Source organism: Acartia tonsa, chromosome 14 (genome assembly GCF_053477335.1).
Source record: "Acartia tonsa isolate MP-2025a chromosome 14, ASM5347733v1, whole genome shotgun sequence".
NCBI lineage: Eukaryota > Metazoa > Arthropoda > Copepoda > Calanoida > Acartiidae > Acartia > Acartia tonsa.
Genome location: NC_137273.1, coordinates 31,930,211 through 31,955,978, shown reverse-complemented (window position 1 = coordinate 31,955,978; position 25,768 = coordinate 31,930,211). Strand labels below are relative to the sequence as shown.

General features: G+C 32.5%; 1 protein-coding gene across 1 annotated transcript in view; it reads left to right on the top strand.

Annotated features, from left to right (window-relative positions):
- Window positions 1-25,768, top strand: part of LOC145305417 (uncharacterized) — a 55,243-nt gene that overhangs the window by 2,623 nt on the left and 26,852 nt on the right. The window contains exons 8-26 of the mRNA XM_080147034.1: window positions 877-902; window positions 1,171-1,231; window positions 1,655-1,674; window positions 2,175-2,215; window positions 3,694-3,709; window positions 4,268-4,367; window positions 5,905-5,957; window positions 6,576-6,696; window positions 12,455-12,519; window positions 13,093-13,164; window positions 15,619-15,733; window positions 16,828-16,890; window positions 17,374-17,407; window positions 17,829-17,915; window positions 18,768-18,840; window positions 19,404-19,482; window positions 19,926-19,990; window positions 21,501-21,569; window positions 22,249-22,296. Coding sequence (XP_080003160.1) covers window positions 877-902; window positions 1,171-1,231; window positions 1,655-1,674; window positions 2,175-2,215; window positions 3,694-3,709; window positions 4,268-4,367; window positions 5,905-5,957; window positions 6,576-6,696; window positions 12,455-12,519; window positions 13,093-13,164; window positions 15,619-15,733; window positions 16,828-16,890; window positions 17,374-17,407; window positions 17,829-17,915; window positions 18,768-18,840; window positions 19,404-19,482; window positions 19,926-19,990; window positions 21,501-21,569; window positions 22,249-22,296 — 1,208 coding nt within the window. The remainder of the gene's footprint in view (window positions 1-876; window positions 903-1,170; window positions 1,232-1,654; window positions 1,675-2,174; window positions 2,216-3,693; window positions 3,710-4,267; window positions 4,368-5,904; window positions 5,958-6,575; window positions 6,697-12,454; window positions 12,520-13,092; window positions 13,165-15,618; window positions 15,734-16,827; window positions 16,891-17,373; window positions 17,408-17,828; window positions 17,916-18,767; window positions 18,841-19,403; window positions 19,483-19,925; window positions 19,991-21,500; window positions 21,570-22,248; window positions 22,297-25,768) is intronic.

Genomic DNA, 25,768 nt, shown 5'->3' with positions numbered 1-25,768 from the left:
GGCCGGATATCAAGCGTTGGCCAGATACCAGGCCGGATACCGGATATTGAAACTATCCGGATACTGGATATCCGGTATCCGGCCAAAAAAGTATCCGGCCCAACTCTAATAAAAACAAATATACATAATAGAGATACTTTAGAGAAGTACTGTCCAAATCAGCCAATAGGAGAATACTAAAGTTACATTCAAGACATCTCATTGGTTGAAACATTTTACAGATCTTTGTACATAAGGGCATAATTTTTCCATTTTGTTCTCATTTAAGTCAGCTATAAATTATTGCATTTCTTAGGATAAATCTATTCTTGGGTAAATTAATTTGCGTAAAAATTTCATCCCTCGTATAATGTGAAGCATATGACAAAGCACATAATAAGTTATTTATTAGAAAAAAATGACTTTCTAAAAATTACATTGTCAAAAAAATTCGTCTTAAACTTCGTCGCCCTTATCTTGTATATAACAAAAAGTAAACAACGGTTTTTGTCTGTAAATAATCCCTTTTAAAATTTGACAAAAAATGTAGTCAGATGGACCATCTAGTTTATGTCTATATTATGTCTATTACATAAACAAGGTATCCAAGAGTGCTCTTCAAAAAGTAATCTATGGAGCCTGACATTTAATATAGTAATCAGTAAGATGATTTTTTCAACAAAAAAAATTCACAATATTTATTTTGTTTTAATTTGATAAATAGGGATTGCATTTGGTTTATGTTTGTGGTTAACAAAATATTGAGTTCTAGCCTGCAGCGACAATCTTTTAGTTGTATCTTTTCCTCAGCCCTGCCCCCCCCCCCCGCCCCCTCCCTACATACAATGTATAAACTGCTGGATAAATACAAATAATTGATAAATCATATTTTCTTAGGATGAACTAGATTTCCATCAACAAAGGTAATTTCTTTAAAATCAAAATGTTTAATAAATGTAAAATTAATCCCAAAAGTGTTTAAAGCCTTCTTGATATTTCAGTTATCATTTCAAGAGTGATTTCTGTTAAAGAATTTATTAAATGATCATAAACTATAAGTATTCAAATCCCTCTTGATATTTCAGTTATCATTTAAAAATTTATTAAATGATCATAAACTATAAAGATTAATTTCTTAAGGTCAAGACTTGATGAGGTTAAACTTGTTTAATCTTTGATATTTTTATTTAGAAACTTTATGCAAAAAGATGATAGAAATGAAATAATTCTGAAGCCAGCTATTCCACCAGGAAAACAATATAAATTATAATATTTACCTTAAGAAAGTGGATCACAATATTCATTAAAGCAAAGTTTGGGTATAGTCCCTTTCGTGGCAACGCACCTAAAGGGGCGATTCTTCGTATTTTTCACAGTAGCTTTTCTCCCATTTCTAGCCCCTGCGAAGAAAATTGCCTAACCCTGTGGGGAAATAACCTAACCTAAAATAACATATAAAAAGTTATTTTAAAAATACGACGAATCGCGCCTTAAGGGGCGTTGCCACGAAAGGGACTATTCCCCAAAGTTTAACAAACAAAAATCTTAAAATTTATTACAGGAATCACATGCCAAATATGGAATTGATAGGACAATTCTAACATGCCTAAGACAAGCTATCACTTAAAGAATACATACCCTATTAATTTTTTTATTATTGTTTTAATATGCAGGACTCTCAAATCACCAACAGGGGTAAGTTTTTTTTCTTTATGATAAAGGTTTAGTTTTTATTTCAAAATTTGTATACATTTTCTAACAGACGTTTTACATTTGAGGAAAGCTTCAGATAGTTCCTTTGATTTTTTTAGGCTATTTAAAATTATTAAGAATAAGGTTTTGGCATTACACTATCCTACTTAATTTAAATAACTTTGATACCATGTTGTTTAGTTACACAATCACATCTAAAAATCATAATTTTACCATTTCAGATATAGTTTAGAACAAGGATTACAACATCCTAAAAAGTAAAGCCATGAAACAGTAGGACCAATGAACATTAACACTTGTAAGGGGTCAGAGAGTAGTGCTATGCTTTCTAAAACGTAATACTTTAGAAATAAACATGCAAAGTTTGAAATTCTATCATGCCTGAATTAACAATAACAAATAGACAGACCTACTTTAATAATAGAAAAGCTTTGATTTTAATAATCTTTATATCTAAATTTAAAGACGTCAATTTATTTCAGAGTGTACACGCCAGCAGATGATGATTATGGTTATGATCCAGGCATAAAACCAATCAATCAATCAAATATTTTTTGAGAAGTGGGAAAGAAAACCCCTAAAAAAGAGATGGATAATCCCTCATTTTTATGACGTTACATGCGGATTTTTTAAGACACTTTGTAAAGCTTCATTTTGAGGAGACATATTTGAACAAAAATATGCGTATCATATGTTGATGCAATATATTTTTTTATGATTTTATTGGCTACGCACCTAGATGCCTCTTAGGGCACTTGAGAGAATATTATAGGGGGGGAGGGGGTAGTAGACTTACAACTTAATTCAAAACTATTAAAACGAAAAAGGAGAACCATATTGGTCTAGCACTAAAGTAGAGGAATATTATTTTCTTATTTTATGTTATATTCAAATTGAGTAGCTTCTTTAATGAGGGATTTGGTGTCATGCCACAAAACAATACATATATAAGTATAGATGTTTAACTCAGACAACTACACAGCCCAAGTGGAATTTACTTTCTGCTCTTTTGTAACGACTTGGCTGTGTTAATATATCCGACGCTATTGGCTATTATTTAAAGACCCAATTGAAAGTCGGCACAGGGTCAAAACACCATTTGCAAATAGCTAATGCCTCTCTATTCTTTTACTTTTTTTAAAAAGATTTTTCTTTTCTTTTAGCGCTTTTATTAACAATATTCACACAAAAAATTGCAACTTTTATAAAAGTTATAAAAGTTTCATTCTCTATGGTAATTACTTTGACAGTACATGTGCAATTTTTTGCAAAATATTTTTTGAAAAATGAAAATCATCTTTAGTTATTAAATGAGAACAGTTAAACCCAAATCGAGGGGGGGGGGTGATCTTTAGGTGGTTGTACAGACATCAAGAGAGGCCTATTTTTAGATTAAGGTGGGTAGACACGTCCCCCATACACCCCCTTTTGCACGCCTTTGGTTGAGAACAATATGTATGGTAACAACAGTTAAGATTAAGATTTCTAAAGTGCATTAGGCAGTAATCTTTATATAGTAACGTGATGTTTTTTGTCTGTCTGTGTGTATTAAATGATCTTGGTAACTGCTAAACTAATATTGTTTCCTTTACAGTGAAGCTTCTTTTATGCATGACTGGTAGACTTACATTGAAAGTATGCAATCTAACTTAAATAGCATTGAAGAAAAGATGTGTGGAGATCAGTAAAGAAAGTTAAAAGCTGTTGCAAATCTGCTTAGAAGCAGTCGGACAGTCATGGATGTAATGTACTTAAATATTCTCCATAATGATGGAAATGTTGTCCAAAAAAATCAGAGGTCTAGCATTAATAGCGGCTGAGTAAATCTCATTTTATTTTAAAGGTTCCCTCTTGTGAATGTTATCATCCATGTTTTATTTCAAATTCATGAATATTGATAATTTGTATAAATACAATAATTATGAAATTGTACATAATTTCTAAATTAGATTACAATAATATCTCCTAACAAGATTGATTGGTTTATTATGTGTAATCTAGCCGCCCACAGCCCAAGGTGATTAGAAATTATTAAAGGGAAACTTTTCTATAATTAGGATCGGTCCGTCAGTACGTCCGTCCGGAACGGATAGCTTTTATCATTAATTTAGGCATGTTAGAATTGTCCTATCGCTTTCAAACTTTGCATGGTGATTTCTGTAGTAGTTAGGTACGATTTAGAAAGTGGAGCAACTCTATAATAGTTACCAGAATGTCCATATTCTTATAATAATATAATATACGTATGTCCTTAAAAATTATCCTGTATTTAGCAGTTTTCCAACAAATTTGACTTTTGTATTCTGATTTTTCAGTTCTGATACTCTACAAGTGTTAATGTTCGTTTGTATTACCGTTTCAGAGCTTTGCTTTTATGGATATTGTCATCCATGTTTTTAATTTAATGTTAGTTTGACTTTGCAATAACCTTTAATTACATACTAAGATATTCATTATTTTAGTCTATAAATATTAAAATAGAATAGAATCCCGATATAATTGAATAAGAATCCCGCCCTCCCTTACGAGGTAAGGTTTAATAGCAACCCTTTTAATTAGTATCTACTCATCCTAGTGTGAATCATCCTGGAAGTAATGGATACCGACCACGCCCCACCCCCTCCTACACGTCCTTCCCCAAGTCTACAACTACTACAACAACTACCACTACAAGGAATTTTAGGCTTTGCAAATCCTAACAAAATTTATTAATCCTTATATAAAAGTAACAGGATGTTTGTCCTTATATCTGTCTCTAGCTTTAGATCTCGCTTACAGCCGGGTCTTCTTTACAGTGAAGCTTCTTATAGGTCCAGGAAGGTTTTTAACTTTTTTGGGGTAAGGGTACCCTAACCATTATCCCCACCCACCCAAGAGGAATGTTCCCCATAATATTATTTTTACCTTTCTTTTGAAAACTATTTTGGACAATGGGTAAGTCGACCCTTTTCCTTAAATGACCCCAGTTGATATTAAAAATCTAGAGGCCTCTTGGGGCACTTTGAGGAATTCTCATTTTATTTAGAATTTAAAGGAAAAATAAAATAAAAATCTTTGGAGTGGGGTTAATTCTTTTCTAGAGGCGATTTATCTCGGAAGTTTGGTGGTATCCTCCCCAAAATAGTTATAAACCTTCTCAGGACCTATTAGCTACCCTGTTAAGGAGAACCATAAAGTGTGATCCTTCGGTACAGACAGACAAACATCCTGTTACTTTATTATAAGAATATTTAATATCTGAACCCACACAAAAATATACAAAATATTTTTAGTTAAAATCTTTAATTTTGTATAATTAAAATTAATCAGCCCACGTATTTATTTTGATGAAATAGATTACACATTTCTCATATTTTTAATAGAAATAATTCATACTTTGATAAAGTTCAATAAGCTTATTCATCTTTTTTTATTTTAGTTAGATTAGGTTAGGTTATATTGGGTAATGGGTAGGAAAAAAACTACCGTCTTATGTTAAATTTATTTTTAAAATAAAGGGGAGGGGGATTATCAGTGCTCAACAAACACTTTGTGTGAAACCTAAATGGGATATTTGTCTGTGTGTCTGTCTGTCTTTAAGTACTGCAGGATCTTGCTAATCGTTTAAGCTGATATGGTTCTCCTTTACAGTGCAGCTTCTCATAGGTCATAGGACGGTTTATAATTATTTTGGGGGAGGGTTAAACGACCTTTTCAATAGAAATCGCGTCTAGAAAAATAAAAAATATGACCCCAACCTCCCCTCAACCCCCCACCCCTAAAAAAAAAATTAAATTGGGGGTCGATTGCCCCTAACTTCAATTGTCCCTAGAAAAGCTAAAGGTCTCTATGGGATGTACTTTTCTTGTAAGAAATTATAAAGATTTTGGGATGGTTTTCAGCTATATTTCTGTCATATCACACTCCTAAAGGTTAGGAGTGAACAACTCTGGGATCTAAAGGGATAAGATAATAGCCTGATCTACATATTCAATTATGATGCACAAAATGACAACTTAGATTACAATTTGTGGTTGAAACGTTTGGATGGACAATCAACTTCATGAACCAACCAATCAAAATTCATTAAAAAACCCCAAGGTTGTCAAGCCAACAAAAAAGACTATATTATTATAAAACTTTGGGGACTAATGTAATAAACAGCCCAATGTCCCCTTCCTCTCACTATGAACAACTAGTATAAATAAAGCCTAAATAATTGTTTACTGCAGGTCCACCACTATCTGGGGTGTTATTCCTATTGATAGTCCTAATTCTTATCAAGAGTAAGTTAATGCATTGTGTTTTTATAAGCGAAGCTTCTCTATGACTCAAAAAGTCACTCCGTATGTTGTTTTGATTTAATGTAGTTTTCTGTCAAATAATAAACAAATTGTTTATAGGTAAGAAAATCCACTTTTTAATCGACGCAGTAACGGACGTATTAACCGCAAAAAGCACCTGAAAATTAGGATATAAAAGTTTTTTCCTATGCCTACAATACGGTGGTGCAATATCCAATTCAATATAACCTAACATAACTTAACCTGAACTAAAGTAAAAAAAAAAAAAATCGCAAAACTACTCTCCCTCCACTTATTTTTTTAATAATGTGGAAGGGGGGAATTCAACACTCAACAGGTAATACACCGACATATAGAGTAGTTGCACTACTCTCCAATCCTATTATATAAAGTAGTAAAGATTTTTGTCTGAAGCTTAAGATCTCCATACCTACTGAACCGATTGAGTTCTCCATATTAGGGAAAGCTGGCATAGGCCATAGGATAGTTTTAGGCAATTTCATGTATAGATTCAAGTCTTTGTATGGTTTTAGGCTACTTTTTTAGCCATTCTCTGCCCCTAGATGCTAGGGGAGCAGCCGCTAGTATATTATAATTCAGACATGTATATGGCCCAACCCATGGACCTGTCTTTTTCTCCTCGACATCCACCAGACAACCAGTTTATAACAATGACGATGCTCAGACTTCAGAGCCTTCTGTTACAGATGATAACTACCAGGTTTGAATTACATCCTATTATATCAAGTCAAGGATCTAAAGGGATAAGAAAATAAACGATTTATTGATGTACAACCCCAACGATAATACCCAAAATTACCCCTTCTGTAGATTAAAATTATTGGTTGAAACGTTCGAACACTCAACTTAATTAACCGTTCAATCAAATTTACTAAAGTCCCTAATGTTGTTGAGCCAACGAATAAGAGAACGTTATCATAAAACTTTGGGGACTAGTGTATTAAACAGCCCATTAGTAAGAATCACAAACGAAGATAAGTGTCCCTAATGGTATTTTCTTATGTCAGGCTTATGTAAGCTTTTAGTTAAGTATACCTTTGGAGTTTCTTAGTTATTGTTAAGTATTCCTAAATGTAGTAATGTCAAGTAAGACTTAGGAAAGGTTTAAGGTACCTTATAAAGTTTACTAGGGGTTCCTATTTTGTTCTTAGTTACATTAAGCTATGTCAAGAAAAAGCAGGTTTGATGATATACGAGTACCTTTTGGGTTATTTCTTAAAACAGCCAATATTTTTTCTAACTAAAATTTTGGAAAAATATTCCTATCTTTTTTTAAATTTTTGAGCACGGTTCCTTGTAAATTCCACCACATACATCCTATCTGTGTTATAAATAATAGCAAGTAACCATCTAAGGCCTCTTTAAAGATATTTTTGATTTTTCTAATTATAAAGAATGGTTACTTAAAAATATTTTTATAGGGTGATTTTTTAAATAGAAAATATGGTAAATTAACCTCCCCCAATATATATAAAAAAACACAAATCATATTCAAATATTGGAAATGGGCAGGTGTCCTAAACATTTGCAAATTATTTTTTTCGTTAAAACGAATGAACAACAAAATATATGTGATCATTTCATTCTACATTTAAAGAGGAATAATTCAAAATTTTTTACAATGAGTACACTTTTAGTTATCTATAATATTTCTTTTTTTCTATTTATGTAGACAAAAAAAAACTTTGCTCTAATTAAGACTTGTCTTTCATATTTTTTTAAATTTTATTTCTTAATTATTTAATTAGGGTTACATAAAATTACTTAGGTATACTTAAAATATAAAAGGTATCTTTTCTAGTTAAGTCAGGTAGAAAGCAAGTACACATTCTCATTCAATCCAGGAAGGGAGGGGTCATTGGGCTTTCTAAAATATTACATTAGTCCCCAAAGTTTTATTATAAAGTTTTCTTATTCAATAGCTTAATAACTGTTGGGACTTTTTTCAAAATTTTAAGTGGTATGTTTATTAATCTTAATATCCAACCGTTTCACTAACTAATTGTACAGGACAATGACGTCCAAGCTTTTTTATGTTGGGGGGGGGGAGGGGTGTAAAAATTAAAATGCAAAAATTTTGCCTAGGCATCCCCAAATTCAATTTGGACGGAATATCAATCTATCTACTATTGTCTTATCCCTTTAGATCCCTGATTTCCTCTACTTACAAATGAAAGATATGTTCATAGATGTTCCTTAATATACGCCAAAATTTAAAAATAAAGTAAAGTGTAAAAAATTCAAGGGCCATTAAAAAGAGATATAATAAAGGGTGTCTAAAATATCTCGCTAGCTTCTGGAATAAATCGGTTTCTTTTCATGGAAGCTTCTTATATCTGTTATATTTGTAAAAAAAGGAAACTGTTATTCTTGCTTTAAAAAAACTTTTTAAAATAAAACAAACTGTTTTCATGCGCAGTTCTTAGTCCAGACACACACAGACATACATTCTATCTTTCGGCTCTAAAGATACATAAACCCCTCTAAAGATAGTAGATTTATAAGAATTGCTTCAAAATATTTTGTAAAGGATAATTTTTTTATTCGCAATTTGCTTAGCATGGTCCGAATCATGAATTATAATCAAATGGGCAGATGCTAAACATTTAAAAAACCTTTTTGGTTAAAATGTATAAACAACAAAAAAGATTATTAAGATTAAATTTTACAAAGAGACATATAAAAAAACTTATTACAATGAGTATAATACTATTAATTCATGATCTTTCTTAAATCATTTTTTTTTACTTTAGTAAACTTGAAAAATCTTTGGTCCATAAAACATTAATTTTATGATTTTTATTTTAATTTTAATTTACTTTATAAGGCTTACCTAAATTTTACATTGAGAAAGGCTACATACACTTTAGTTAAGCTTAGCCATACATATAAAACTAGGAAACGTTTTTATAAATAAGCCAAAACAAAATTTCTTAACTGCAATACACAATTTTCAAAATTTCAAAAATTCAAGGAAAACAGGTTCTCAAAGCTGCCTAAAGTTTCCATGCATAAAAAACTTCAGCATAAACTTTCTAAATTAACTTCATTATTTAACCAAAAAAATTCAAAATGAAGAAACGCTAGGAGAGGCTTACATAAAAAGATAGGGTATACTAAAAGGGTTCTTAATTGGAGAGAAAGCAGGTAGACAATAAAGAAAGGAAGGGGGGTAGACAAGGGTTACTTAGAAATTAATGTAAGTATAACTTTAACCCTTAACGGTTGGGGGGGGGGGGCGTTGAACGCCCCCCCATCCGTTTTTTTCTATCTCATTTTCTGTGTGTGAAAGATAATGAGCCCAAACTGCTTGACTTTTTAAGTATGGGTATGACACATAACTGAGAGTTGGAATTTTTTGAATATCTCCATCCTGGCGGGCACAGGATGCCAGCAAACCTGGCAGGGTCATCCAGGTAAAGAGCAAAAATATTTTTTTGACTAAAACAAAGCATTTTATCATACCAAAATACTAAAAAATCCTCTAGTAGTACATCCTTATATGAAATACAGGTGTTCAAGTCACTTTCAGGTTCCAGGTATGATCCTGCAGGTCCTGATCATCCAGGTCTACAGAAATCTTTAAAAGGCTCCTGTGGCCGCAATTTTTGACTTAGAGACTTCAAATTTTAAACTTAAGCTTTTCTTACATGTCTACATAACGTATTAAAATTTCATGAAGATCCGCCGCCGTTTTCCCGCCGACTGCGGCGGCTTGCAGCTGCCAAGTACAGCTGCGGCCGCTGAAATTTATATTTTGATATTTCTAATGTAAAATTTACAGAAAGATAAACATTTTCTGGGAAAAAAATTTTCTTCTAGCTTCAAAAATAAGAAAATTACAGCCGTTTGAAATTTTTAAGTAAAAAAAGACCTAAAAACAAAGGTTGTTAAATAAAAGGGTGAAGGAAGCGAAAATTGACTTAGACTTATAAAAGGTCGGAAATTCATTATCAAACAGGGGACTTGCACAAAAAAATTTAGCCCTCTAGCTCTAATAGGAACTGAGATAATTAGGGGGGGCGTTGAACGCCCCCCCCCCCCCGACCGATTAAGGTGCGGCAAGGGGCCCGACTGTAAAGGGTTAAGGAAGGCTTACATAAAGAAATAGGTATACTTAAAGTGTTCTTAAATGGAGAGAAAGCAGGTAAAAATTCAAAAAGAAGAAATGTTAGGAGAGGGGAAGGGGGGTTGACAAGAAGTACTTACAAATTAATGTACGGTTTTCATGACAAGTACAACTTTACATAAAAAAAAGCAATCTTAAAGCCAAACAAATAGAATTTAATTGGTTATTTTTAAAAACAGCAAATTAATTGTTCTTTAAGCTTAAAAATTTTTTTTTTTTTAATTTTAGGACAAATACAACTTTTTGGGAGGAATATTTTCCACCCCCCCCCCCCCCCACAGAAAATGGGAGGTGGGTCACAAACTCCCAAAATGCTAACTTTTTTTTTTATGGTCGGAATTAAAAAATCTTTTCAAAAAACCTTAGAGTAGAGTTCAAAAGGTTTTTTTCAACTCCTAGTTATATGCCATAGCTATATTTAAAAACACCTAAATTTATTGGGGGGAAGGTGGGGAGGGGGGGTTTACATCCCCTCCCCCCCATTTGGACGTCCCAGCTCACAGACAAACATCCTATTTTTGTTATTTAAAATAGCAGCTACCCCTCAAACTTAAAAGTTATTAGATTCACAAAGAAAGGTTAAAAAAACAGGCATCCAAATGGATAAGACAAAAGCCAATAAATTGATGTGCAACCCCAATGATGATACACAAAAATACCCCTACTGTAAATTAAAATTTATGGTTGAAACGTTTTAACAATCAACTTAATGAAACAACCAATCAAATTTTACTAGTCCCAAAAGTTGTTAAGCCAACGAATAAGAAAACATTATATTAAATTGTTGGGGACAAATGAAATAAATCAGAGCTGGATCTTTAAATCATTTCAATGGTGCGCTAAACCACCCCGTGCACCATTGAAATGATTTAAAGATCAAGCTCAGGTATAAAGTTAGCAGGGATAAGACAAAAGCCAGTAGACTAATGTACAGCCCCAATGATGATACACAAAAATACACCTACTGTAAATTAAAATTGAGTGTTGAAACGTTTGAACACTCAACTTAATGAAACAACTAATCAAATTTTCAAAATGTTGTTATTCCAACAAATAAGAAATTGTTATTTTGAAATGTTGGGGACAAATGTAATAAAGCTGAAAACCATGTTTGTGATTTAAAAAAAAATAATTTCGTTATTGGTATAAGCTAGTAATAAATAGCCCATTGTCCCCTTTTTCTCTATTAAAATAAAACATGTGATGTTTTATTAGCAATTTTCTTAGCATAGTAAAAAAAGTTTTCAGTGTTCTTTTCCCTAAATCAACACTTAATAATAGATAGGCGAAGCATTGCCAAAAAATACTTTAATCAAAAATAAGTCATTTAAAGCTGTCATTCAAGTTTTGAAGAAATAAAGGAACACCAATAAAGAAATTATCAAGTAAGAATTATTAAAAGGTATTAATAGATACATACTCCCAAATTCAGCCAATAGGAATACAGGGGAGGATCAATCTGCCATATATTGGTTAGAAAGTAAACAGAATTTGGTTAGAAAGAGCAATTATCATTTCATATCATTCGCAAAATGAATCAGCTATAAATAGTCTTTCTTAGGATAAGCCTTTGCTTAGGTTAATCATATGGTTAAAAAATTTCTTCCCTCACATGATGTAAAGCATACAACATAACATATATAAGAAATCATCTTTAAATAGTTAACTTTTTTGGGGATAAAGATAACTCTTTGGAAATTCCTTATTAAGTTGGGCCTGATTTACCATCTAGATCTACTATATCTATTGGTTTATTATACTATACTTTTGTACTTTCTCTGTAGAATATTTTTTTAAAGGTTATTATCTAAAACAGCTAATTGTTTTTTTAGCTTAAAAATTAAAAAAAAGTATTATAGCCTTCATTAGTTTTTAAGAAGTCCCACACACTCAACTTAATTAACCGTTCAATCAAATTTACTAAAGTCCCTAATGTTGTTGAGCCAACGAATAAGAGAACGTTATCATAAAACTTTGGGGACTAGTGTATTAAACAGCCCATTGTCACCTCTCTTTCTGAAATAAAGTAAGGTTTTTTACTGCAGCTTATAATTTCAATATATCAAATAAAAATTTTAGGGTTTTTTGGGGGGGGAGGGGGGTGGGTTCATAATTTCTCGCCCATTTTTAATTATGCTCTAATTTTTTGTGGGGGGGGGGAATATTTTAAAGTACCGTTAGAGACCGCTACTATATAGAAAACCTTATATATAAAAAAAAGTATTTTCAAGGGCGGAAGGAGGTATTTACTGCCATAGGAAACATTTTAAAGTGATTCTATAGGCCTCTAGGGGGGTTGACGCTAGTTTTATATATAAATGTAATTTAGGTTACTGGCGCGGGAGAGGTTGAAGTTTCCCTAGAGGAGAAGGGACAGAAAGAACATAGATACAGGAAAATTTCATAATATCATTAAGTAAATTAATCAACATATTTTTAATACTAGCCCCTATGGAGGGGGGAAGTCGACCCCACCCCATTATTTCTAAAGTTAAGATTTTTAAAGTAAAAACATTTTGGGGGATTATTTTCTCGAGGCGATTTGTCTTGGGATGGTAGTGATATCCTCCCCCGAAAATTTAAATCTTCCCAGGACATATGAGAAGCTACATTAATTTTGCTACTTATGGATTTTGACATCCTTGTTTATATTATCACTAGCGCCTATGCGTCTAGAGGCCTCTAGTGGCACATAAAATGTTTAGTTTTATATTTTGAATATATAATTTAAGAAATAATTTGTCTATGTTAAGATCGTCTGTTTTTATTTATGTGTTTATGCTCTGCGGGAATATTTCAGATTTAACGTAATTTTTGGCGATTTTCATTGGGAGGTTTGTGATACCCTCCCCCAAAATAGTTATAAACCTTCCCTGAATATATGAGAAGCGAGATCTTTTGTACAGACAGACAAGAAAAACATCCTGTTACTTTATTATAAGAATTATGAATTGAAATGGTGTGTAGAATCACCAAGGGTGATGATGGTGAAATCAACATTGAAATTCTCTTTGGAGAGGACGCTGCTGTTGGAAATAAGTAAGTTCATAGAATCTTATCAGAAGCGAAGCTACTCCATAATTAAGGCATGTAGGTCCTTCCAAGTTTCCGTTTGTCTCGCTGTAAAAGAACATTACCAGGTGTCGTTTATTCTTGCTGCGTATTTGAGTATTTTTATTGATTTACAATTTTTTTAACATTCTATTATTTTTAAATTCAAGCCATCCTTATCTTCCATTCACAATCCTTGTTTGGTTAGTAGGATTTTTAGGAAAGACGGCGTCATAATCAAGGTACTAAAATTAGTCTGAATCTGTTTAACGCCTGGCAGATTACAGAAAAAGTGTTAATTTTTAAAAATCAAGGATGACACAAATCCAAATGCTTATGTAATCGTTATGTTTTTAAAAATATACCTCTTTTTTACAGGAATCATCGGGCAAGGTTTGGAATTAATAGGACGATTTAAACAATTCAAAATTAAATGCCATATCTAACCAATATAGACTTGCGGACGGTCGGAAATTCACTATATGATGAAAAGCTTCCTATCTCAAAAATTACTTTTGCTTAAAAATCGAAATGTATTGCAGCCTTTTTTGAATAAGATATGTAAGGATAAAAAAAATTTCTTTGAAAATAAAATTGTGTTATATAAATATTTTTTTATTTTGATTTTTGCGTCAATTTCTCGTCAACCTAAAGTGAACCACAAATCACAAAAAAAGTTTATTCTTAGTTAGGTTAGATTAAGTGAGGGTTAGGAAAGCCCTGCTTTTTTTAAGGAAAGCTTGGTTTAACCTTCCATACATTTGTCTACAACGGAAAAACTTAGAATTGGCGTTTAGGTTATAAACGTTGTATGTTGATTCCTGAAACAATTAGGTAGAAAAAAACATAGCATCTACTCTGTAATCTTTACTAAAAATTTTATATGTCCATTATAAACATGTTATTCTCAGGGAGTAAGGGAGGGGACAATGGGCAATTAATTCAATTTAAGACGGTTTGCTGAAAAGCTGAAAAGCAATGAAAACCAGATTTATCAAGAAAATTTTACCAAAATTGTAAAGGGATCATGGTAGCCTAATTTAGAACAAAATTAGTTCTAAGAAAAAAATCATTTACTTGAAAATTGAATTATCAACACATCACAATGTAGTAAATAATTAATCACTAGAAAAATCTTGTTTAGAACTACCTCATCCCTTCTCATATATTTATAACTGACACGTAAATTCAAGCGGTTCTTAGATTATTTAATACATAAATATCACAGTAGAGTTTCTATACATGAAATGACATTTTCTTGGGAAAAAATATTTGTTAAAACCACCCATTAATAACAAATTTTTCTGTCTGCATATTCAAAACTAGCTCAGCTAGTTAGCGGGGCATTGATGCGCAAGTACCCAAAGTCAGTCAGAATCTGCTGTATTCGTGCACATTCCCTTTAGGCCAGTACCCAAAGTCTGAGACTCCTAAAAATTGAATATTCGATCCATTGTCCCCTCCCTTACTCCCTGTGTTATGCTAAAGATATTTAAACTTAAAAGACATAATGTAGTGGTGATTCCTATAAAGATAAGGTACCATTTACTAAGTATCTTTATAATCAAGTCTAAAAACATTACTAACTCAAAATCAAAATTAATGCTTGTAAAATTGTTTGTTTTTTATTAAGCTTCGCTTTTTTGGATGTTGTCAACTTATGGGGGGAGTGTGATCAATAGTCTACTAGATATTTCCAGGAATCATTAGATATTTTTTTAAGCAAAGCTTTTCTATGATTAGAGTTAGTCCGTCAGTCCGTAGCGGGTAGCTATTTTCGTTAATTCAGACATTGTTAGCATTGATCTATAGCTTTTAATTTTTTATGACGATTTCCATATTTTTTATTAATAATTCCTAGGAAAGCAAGGAATAATATTATTGCCGAAGATCTATAAAAATTAATTTACAAATTTGTTTGCACTATACAAGTATTAATGTTCGTTTGTCCTACCCTCTGATTTTAGAGCTTTTCCTATATAGATGTTGTCATCCTTGTTTCTTGAGAAAATTCAATACATTTTATTGGATATCCGCAATAAAATTTCACAAAATAAATTTTTCTTTCAAATAAATTTTTCTTAGAATTAAAAAAACTTAATCTTTCCAAAAATCAAAATCAAAATCTATCTATCTATATATCAATCTATCTATATATCTATCTGTCTATTTATCTGTCTATCTATCTATCTATCTATCTATCTATCTATCTATCTATCTATCTATCTATCTATCTATCTATCTATCTATCTATCTATCTATCTATCTATCTATCTATCTATCTATCTATCTATCTATCTATCTATCTATCTATCTATCTATCTATCTATCTATCTATCTATCTATCTATCTATCTATCTATCTATCTATCTATCTATCTATCTATCTATCTATCTATCTATCTATCTATCTATCTATCTATCTATCTATCTATCTATCTAGGACCCTAGTAATAGATAACAAGGACTACAACTACACCCTCATAGTTACTGGAGAGAATATCCAAATAGTTCATCATGATACCAACAAGAACTTGACTTACAACCATGGACTGCAGGTCAGTGAATATTTTCTTGCAGCTGCGCGCAGCTGCTTGCCGCTGTATTATACAGTCGTGGCTTGTATCTTGCTACGTTTCAAAAAAAAGTTTTAAAATTAAAAGTTATTAATCGCATTGTATTATAGACAGCTTTGCGCGGAAATTAAATTGAAAAATTATAAGATTAATTCCAGTTTTCTTGTTAATTTTATGGTTTTGTATTTAAACAATTCGTAGAACCGAATTAGATCCGCTGGATTAGAACCGGATCTCATCCATACTGAACAATAATATGCATAGAATCGTACTACAGACAATTTTCCACAAATATTCAAATAAAAATGATAAAATTTATACCAGTTTTGTAAGCCCGGGCCTTCTGTTGCCAAATGAAAAATAATTCAATAAAAATTGTGTTGTCACTTAGTTACAATATCGAACTTTAAGTAAATTCACTATTTCACTTATCCAATTAATTCATCAATAATTTTTGGCAAATTCATTAATATTAGCTTTAGATTTATTTTAAATAAACTATCGAATAACACCAATTCTGTATATAACCTCATTCGTAAGAAACCCATTTCAAGCTATATTTGTTGTAATATTTAATTGTTTCGTAATGTTTGATATACTGTATTTTATAGACAGTAATAAAATGCCGTTTTTCGCGGTCATACGCGTTCATACGCAATGTTAGAGGGTGGTGCAAATTTCAGTCACAGTTTTGCTCTATATAAGATAAAAGCGATCCTTGCAAGATTATTTAATTCGCTATGATATAATAGTTATTACTCACATTGTATTACAAACAGCTTTTGCTGATATAAAATGTACAATTATAAGATGAAAACCAGTCGTTTTAGCCCAGAGATGCCGAAGGCACGGGCTAAAAACACTGTTTTTTAACCTTATGATTGTACATTTTTATATTCGTAGAAAACTGGATATAATAAGATGCTAGAGATAGTTTTTTGTATGGATGACATCCGGTTCTATAATCCACCGGATATTAATCGCTTTCGAATGAATATAAAAAATTTTAATTTTACTCGAATTGCGGCACCCTTTCAACATTGTTGGCATTATTACTGTCTACCAATGTATTTTAGAATTCATCCATCAGTGGAGTCGGAGTGAAGGGGAAAATGAATGGTACCTCTATAGACTTCAAGGAAATTATATCAATCATTATTCTATTCAATTACTAGCGACCACGCCCCTAGAGGCCTCTAGCGGCAATGTTTTCTACACCAGTAAAGGCTTGTTTGATATAAAATGGTACCCATGGAAATAGATAGGAACAGTAAGTCATACACTTGCGCTTTAAAAAATTGGCGATTACTCTTGGGAGGGTGTTGGTACTATATCCCAAAAATAGTAATAAACCTTCCTATGACCTATGAGAAGCTACACTGTAAAGGACAACCATTTTGGGGAGGGTACAACAAGAGAAATCGCCACAAAAAAATGATTCAAAACCCCCACTCCCTCCCAAAAAAGAAATATTGTATTATTTTTATTTTTAAACTTTATTTGTAAGTAGGGTTCGACTTCCCCCACCCCCTTCAACCTACCTCAAGAGCTCCCAGAGGCCTCTAGAATATCATAAAATTCATATTAAAACTGAATTGATTGATAAACAATGTTTACAACAGCAGAAAGAAGTTGACCCAGCTCCACAAATACAAGGTAATTTAACTTTTAGAGGATAGGGAATGTCTTGGCCCTTAAACAGGCACTACGCATTAACATGAAAAGTTAGGGTCTTCCGACAAAGGTCTTAAAAATAAAAGGTTGATTGTCTGTTGGTCGTTACTTTACTCATGCCTCGGAAATTTTATATCGAGGCCATTTTAGATATTTTAATGTGCACAAAATTTCATTTACTACATTTAGTTATTTACTTTTTTAGATGATTTCCCCCAGTGAGCTTTTATGTATATATTTGTAAAGGTCGTTGGTCATTTTAGAGATTTTAATGTACAACAACTATCATTTACTATGTTTTAAATGATCCCCATCCAATCAACATTCTATATACATTTGTAGAGGTCCTTTAAGGCCATTTTAGAGATTTTATTGTACACAAATTATCATTTACTTTTTTTAGATGATCCCGGCCCAGTGAGCATTTATGGAACTGTGTGTAGAAGTCCTTGTGAAGCATTTGATGGAGTTTTCTACTGTCTAAATAATGGTCAGAAATTTTCTTCATTTTAATCATTATACAGTGTTTTTTTATGAAACTAAAGTATTGCTGAATTTAACCCATTTACCATTGACATAAATTAATAAACAATATCTTATTTTCTTTATTGACCTTATTGACATTTTGTATAATGGAAAAATATTTCAGTTTTCAACAAATTCTACCCCAAAACCGGTTTATTATTATTTTCTGTCAATGATAAGTGGGTTAGCTTAAGCCTTATAATTTTAGTCTCATTGTAACAGGAATCATCATGTAAATTTGAAATCTATAAGTTGATTCTTACATTCATAAATTAAGAATCAGAGCTTTCGTTCAAACACAAAGAATATTTATGCTTTTGAATAAACAATAGAAAAGCTTCACTGTAAAGAATAGCCATATAATAGCGTTTGAGAGAGATCTTTCGGTACAAATGCACAACCTGTTACTTTATACAAGGACAAGCGGCTACGCCTCTAAAGGAAGTCGTCCACCCTTCCCCTATTTTCAATTTCAGGAGAATGGTTCTAGGTGCGATAGGTTGATGGTACACTTCCTTAAAATAGGCATTAACCTTCCCAGGACCTATTAGAAGCTAAATTGTAAAGGAGAACCATATCAGATCATCGGTTGGCGAGATCCTTCAGTGCACAAGACAGACAGACTGACATCCCATTACTTTTATACAAGGAATAAAACTTTATTTGAAGCACTGGAAGGTGTTATGTGTGACGTCATAAAAAAGTCTAAATTCATCTTTTTTAGGGGTTTCCTTTACCACTTCTTCTCTCATGCCTCATTTTTAGGCGTATTTTAATGACGTCACACAGAACACTTTCCAGTGCTTCTTTTTTTCAGGAAATGGAACGGAACGGTGCTCGCCTGAGCCAGGGTTTACACCAACCCTGGAGAAATGTATGGACGAGTGTAGGTCAGTATGGGAGGGCGGGGACATTTGACTGTTTATTACATTAGTCCCCAAAGTTTTATAATACTATATCCTTATTCGTTTGCTCAACAACTTTGGGGACTTTTATTGAATTTGATTAGTTTGTTCATTAAGTTAAGTGTACAAACGTTTCATTTACTAATTATAGTCTATAGAACGGGCAATTTTCTGTATCTTCATTGGGCATGTACATCGATTTGTCGGCCATTGTCAGTAAATGCAGGGATCTAAATGGATAAGACAATGAAGGATAATTTGATGTACATTCTCAATTATGACCTACTAAATTACCTATGATTTACATCAAAATTATTGTGGAAAAACACTGCTTGAATGCACCATCCATTCAAGGTTTGATGAATGTAATAAAAGTTTTTACTTTGGGTACCAGTATGGTTTACGTTCAATTTCACCACCTATAACGTTCTGCAGTCAAATATAGCTGTCATACTTATAAAGATGTTATTAATCAGATTTCCTACATATTAAAGCCATAAATAATTAAATCTTAATAATATTGCTTTTTTAATGGAACTTTATTATAGAACTCGAGGTGATAAGTACTACTGGTGTCATACAAGATCTAAACCTTGGGACTACTGTTCTCCTAGTGCTACTTTCCAGGTATGGATAGATAGATAAATACTACTGGTGTCATACAAGGTCTAAACCTTGGGACTATTGTTCTCCTAGTGCTACTTTCCAGGTATGGATAGATAGATAAATACTACTGGTGTCATACAAGATCTAAACCTTGGGACTACTGTTCTCCTAGTGCTACTTTCCAGGTATAGATAGATAGATAAATACTACTGGTGTCATACAAGGTCTAAACCTTGGGACTATTGTTCTCCTAGTGCTACTTTCCAGGTATAGATAGATAGATAGATAAGTAAATAGATAGATAGATAGGCATACAGGCAGAAAGACAGACTTACAGACCAACAGATAAACAGACAGACAGACAAACAACTGATAAATAGATATAATGATAAATGGAAAATAGAAAAACAGATAGAAAGATAGATAAATGATATAAATTATAGATTTTCTAAAATTTTGTACAGGAACTGGCTCCCTGTTACCTGGATTCGCCACCCCAAAGAAAACGAGATGTTGTAGATTGTTCCAGGTAGGAAATATTCTAGGCTGAATTTCATAAATAACATTCGTACAAAGATGTATTTCTCCTGAGGCTCGTCGGGTTTTTTTTTGGGGGGGGGGGTAGGATCGAATCTTCGAATCTCGGCTAAACACTCATAAAGACGTTAAAAAGGATTCTATTACTGCTATGTCAGGTGCGCGACTTTATTAGCTAAAGTAGGAGGAATGTCTTAGCCTAAAACAGGCGCAACACCTTACCATGCACAATTAGGTCTTCTTGACAAAGGTTGTGCAATATAAGAGTCTGGTTAGTTATTGTCATGGACAGTAACCTCGCCCGTATGAGGTGTACTATGGGTAGTAGTACGTATTAGAACATGATATAATTGGGAACTTTTATTATTTCTTTAATTTTAAACGTTTTTATTGAATTCCAATTATCTTAATGGTTAAATACTTTAAAGAGAGAAAATTTCTGTTTCTAATAACTATAAAATATTTGGTATTTACATTTTACATAGATAAATCGATATATTATTACTTGGATGTTGCACCAGGTTTTCATGTACTCACAGGTGGCTAAAGTAATGATATTCCCCATCAACCCCCTGTACTTTTACTGAATAAACAAAATTATCAATTAATGAGGCCCACATTAGCAAGCTAAATTGACGACAAATTTTCTCCTGTCAATATATCCATGTATATCCTATATCCATTATTAGATAAAAAATGGATGATAATACCTTAAAAGAAAATAATTTTTTAACAGTGTTGTTTTTAAAAAATCCTTTTTTGTAGCAAAGCTACATTAAAACTTTCTTTGTCTTCCAGTCTGTTCCTCGTGGGAAATAATGGTTACCTGACTGCTATTTGAGATAGAGAACTGAATATGTTCTATCTAACTGCCATCTACTGTACATACAATTCAATTTGTCCGTCGGTATGACTGTAATGATTAATAGCTTAATTTTTTCAAAACGTTTTCATGACCACTGAACATATTTCCATCTACTCACTAAGATTGCCCTTCAGTTATTATTTTATCTATGAGCTTGGCTGTATTTTAGTAACGAAGCTACTCTATAATTCACTATGGGGGAATTCTGATTTTCCCAGCTGATATTCCAGTTAGACAGCTGATTTTTTACGATGGTTCCTTATCCAATCAGCATCAAATATATAATTTAATTTGTCCGTCGGTTTGTCAGTTATGTTTCAAAATATGAATATAAAAATATACGAGGTTTCTTGTTTATATTCTCCAATATATTTCTATTCTTGATTTTAACAAATAATTCATAATAATGGATGTAGAATATACGTGGATGATATAACAAGAGAAAAATTTGTGTCAATTTGGGTTGCAATTTCAGCCGAATTTATTGGACGGGCCGTTTATTCAGAAGGAAAGAGGATGGGGTAAAGGAGGGGGATGGGGGAGACCGTTATTTTAGCCCGCTGCGGAGTTCACTTTATTATAGAACATGAAAATCTGGTGCAGGATCCAAGTAATTATACATCCATTGTCATCCTAGATATGTAGAGTGTGAGAAAGGAGAGTTGAAATTGAGAGAATGTGCAGAGGGGCTTCACTTTATACAACAGTAAGTAAATATACAATTATCCTTATATTCCTATAATAAAATAACAGGATGCTAGTTTGTTTATCTGTCTGTTTGTACCGAAGGAACAATATGATGCTCCTTTACAGTGTAGCTTATCATAGGTCCTGGAAAGATTTGCAAATATTCTAGGGAAGGGTACTTCAACCCTCCGTAGAGAAATCACTCGTAAAAAATGAATCCACTTTTCCACCAACATTTTTAATCTTTATAATGGTTAATTTGTTCATCATCAATAGATTACTCTTTGTCGTATCCCTTAAGATCCCTAATAATGATTGATTTATGATTTTACCGAGAAACAATAACTATGCAAAACTTTGGGGACTTTTGTTGAATCAAGTGGGTTGTTGCACAAACCTTCAGAGTTCTAACTTTTCCACAAATATATCTAATCCTCAAAAGAGTTAATTTGTTGTCCATTGTCTTATCCCTTTAGATCCCTGAAAAATGTTAGAGTAAAATAATAGAGGGGGAAGGGGTTAAATAACTGAATGTCCCCACCTTGTAGACCCTTTGCGACTTTTAATTGGGGTCTTTGAATAACAGTCAATAGCATCGTAAATATTAACACAGCTATTTCGCCACAAAATAGCAGAAAGCAATTTGCTAGCCGACGAAAAGGGTAGTTGTCTGGGTGTACTTAATACATTTATTCTAGGAACAATACCTGTGCATGGCCGGACAGCCAGGAGTGTGAAAGTATCAGGTAGGAATAGTTATTTATCTAGGAACAATACCTGTGCATGGCCGGACAGCCAGGAGTGTGAAAGTATCAGGTAGGAATAGTTATTTATCCAGGAACAATACCTGTGCATGGCCGGACAGCCAGGAGTGTGAAAGTATCAGGTAGGAATAGTTATTTATCACAGCGTATTAAAAACAGCTTTCCGCGGTTATATGTACAAATGTACAATTATGAGATTAAAACCAGTTGTGTTAGCCTCAAGATACCGAAGGCAAGCTCTCACAAAACTGGTTTTAATATTATGATTTATATTTTTATATCCATAGAAAACTGGATATAAAACGATACGATATATGATTTTTCAGTATGGCTTAGAACCGGTTCTAATCCATCGGATATTAATCGATTTCGTAGCTATACTGGAAAATTAGTAATTTCCCTCAAAGTGCCTTGTTGAGCACAGAAACCCCCTCCCCCTTTAGATAAATTTAAAATAAGGAGGGGGGTTGTTCACTTATATTTTTTTTTATTTCTACTTTGGGTCAGGATATGTCAGATTTCATTTGGTACTGGGTAGTCCCGTAGGGTTAGGGACCTAAGGAGGAGCTAGGCTTAAGAAGAAGAAAAAACTAAACCCCCACTCTTATTTTCAATTCATTCTAAAAATAGGGGGGGGGGGGGAGAGGGAAAACTTTTTTTAAAAAACCAATTAACAATGGCTATAAAATTAAACCCTTGCATTTAATTTTTACAGTATTATTTACTAATTCATTCTAATCTTGAGTTTTTCTTGTGTTATGCTACTAATTTTCTGCCATCCTAAACTTTAAGTTTTATAAAGTCGAATTGAATATTAATTTCTTAATATTTACGTCGACTATGTGGTTAATTTAATTTAAATATACATCTACACATCTATAGCCCATTTCAGCTTTGTTTTTAATATAATTGTAAAGTTAAATTACATTTTCTGTCTATATTGGATGGGAAGAAAAAAAATTGATTCGTGATTTATTTAACATGCATCCAACTAAGCCAGGGATTTAAAGGGATAAGACCATGGCTGATAAATTGATGTACATTTTCAATTATGATTAACAAAATAACCTGTTCTATAGATAATAATTAGTGGTTGAAACGATTGAACGCTAAACTTAATTAATCAAAATTTAATAAAAGTACCCATAGTTTTTGAGCTAATGAATAAGAAAACGTTATCATAAAACTTTGGGGACTAGTGTAATAAACAGTCCAATGTCCCCTTCCTCCCAGAACTTATCCTATTCATTCATTCAATCTTTACTGGAAATAAAACACCCAAGGGAGAAAGGAATCAGAAAATAATGGATAATTTTTACATTATAATTTCAGTTTAGTTGGCCCAAAGGGGCCGAAAGCCCAGGCTAACCAAATTTGTATTAATATTAAGCGTAGAAAATGTCTGTAATACGATGATAATACATGATTTTTTAGTATGGCTCAGAACTGATTCTATGGTTCTAATACAGTGGATATTAATCGGTTTTGAAGCCGTTCTGGAATAGTTATTCATCGCATCGTATTATAAAAAGATTTCCGCGGATTTTAAATTGGAAATTAAAAAAATGATTAAATTAAAACCATTGTTTTTACCCCCGAGGGCTTGGGCTAACGAAATTAATATTAATCTTAAGATTTTTATTTAAATAATCTTAGAAAATTGTCCATAATACGATACGATACATGATTTTTCAGTATGTCTAAATACCTGTTCTAATCTACTTTTGCAAGCTAATTTTCATTTCTCTGATCCCTAACAAAAATCCTACCATTTACATTATTGTCAAACTTCTAAAAGATTTATTAGCAGCTACCTTCACTCAAAACGAGTGGTGTGCCTTTACTTTCCCATTTTATCATATACGAAGCACCCTATAGCGCCTGTAAATAATAACGTCATACGATATAATGACCAATAAAGAGACAGCGTAAAGTGGCACCAAAACAAATTACGATAAATAAATAATGAGAGGCCAGTATAAATTTTACCATATTGGTCAATTACAGTGTATACTGGCCTCTCATTGGTCAACTTTATTGTATCCCATATTAATTTTATAGAGCGTTGCTATTGGTTTAAAATAGCAGTTTTAAAAAACAACACTTCTTTTTTACAGCACGGCTCTCTTTGAAGGTGTGCATTAATTTCTGCACATGAATGGCATTATCAAAATTTCAGAACAATATATCAGAAGCCGCCCAATTATTCTCATGATTAAAAATTACTTTTCTTTATCTTACGCTCTCTAGGGGCACTTAAGGTATGTGGGGGGGGGGAGGATATCTTGGAGTTTTTTTTATTTTTCTAGGGGCAATGTCCTTGGGAGGGCAATTTAGCTATAAACCTTCCCAGGACCTTTGACAAGCCACACAGACAGATAGAGATCCTGCTTTTAAAAAGGGATGTGTATTTTGCGAATATGAAGAGCATGTGTATATGCTATATTTTGCAGTAATGATTTCACACCCTCTTTGAATCGCTGTCAAGAAGTTGCTTCAGATTAAAGCTTCATTCATTTAATGCCCTACTTTTTTTACATCAGGTTTTTAAATTAATTTGGAAAAAAAATTACCTTTAAAATTAAAGTAGAATTGACGACCTTTTTATCTGCCCCCCAAAATAATATTTTAGATTTATTTCACTTGTTCGTTATACCCTATTCACGGGTTTTTTCTATCCTTCTCACATTTTCTCTCTCTCTCTCTCTCTCTCTCTCTCTCTCTCTCTCTCTCTCTCTCTCTCTCTCTCTCTCTCTCTCTCTCTCTTTATTCCTTTCTTTCTTTCTCCTTCTCTTTTTCTTTCTTACTCTTTGTTTTTTGTTATTTCTAATCTCCCACCCCCCAAAAAATGGGGGTTTAGATTTACAGGCTGTAAAATATTCCCCCTTTGAATGTCTCGTGAATTTGCAAATTAACATAAAAAACTTTTGGTTCATTCCAAAACTTTACAACTTTAAATCACACTTGTATAAGCAAATAATAATAAATATTGCATGAATTGATACTAATTAGTAACAAAGCAATAATTCACTATGTCTATCTGTCTGTCAGTCTGTAACGCCATTGGGGAAATGTGATTCTTATTTATGTTGTCATCCTACTCTATAGTTATAAATGAACGTTTTATGCAACAAACCGCTTCAGCCGTCCGCTGCCGGAACATTAATAATGCAGCCGTCAGCAGCCAGCTTCTATAAATACATTTGTGGCTACAGCAACAATCCGTCGATATGAAAATTAGGCTGCTATGTTAAAACTTCTATGGCAGTAGCCAGCCGGCTGGATCTAAAAATGGCAGAAAAATCAAGAAAATTTTGATGCAAATTTTCAAGAATCAAACTTAACATTACGTTTGTTTATTTTCTTATGAAGTTTATGTTTGGTTAAGAAACTTCATTTAATGCAAATTAATTTCAAATGAAATGTTCAGGAATAAGGAACTAGGTTTCTGCAG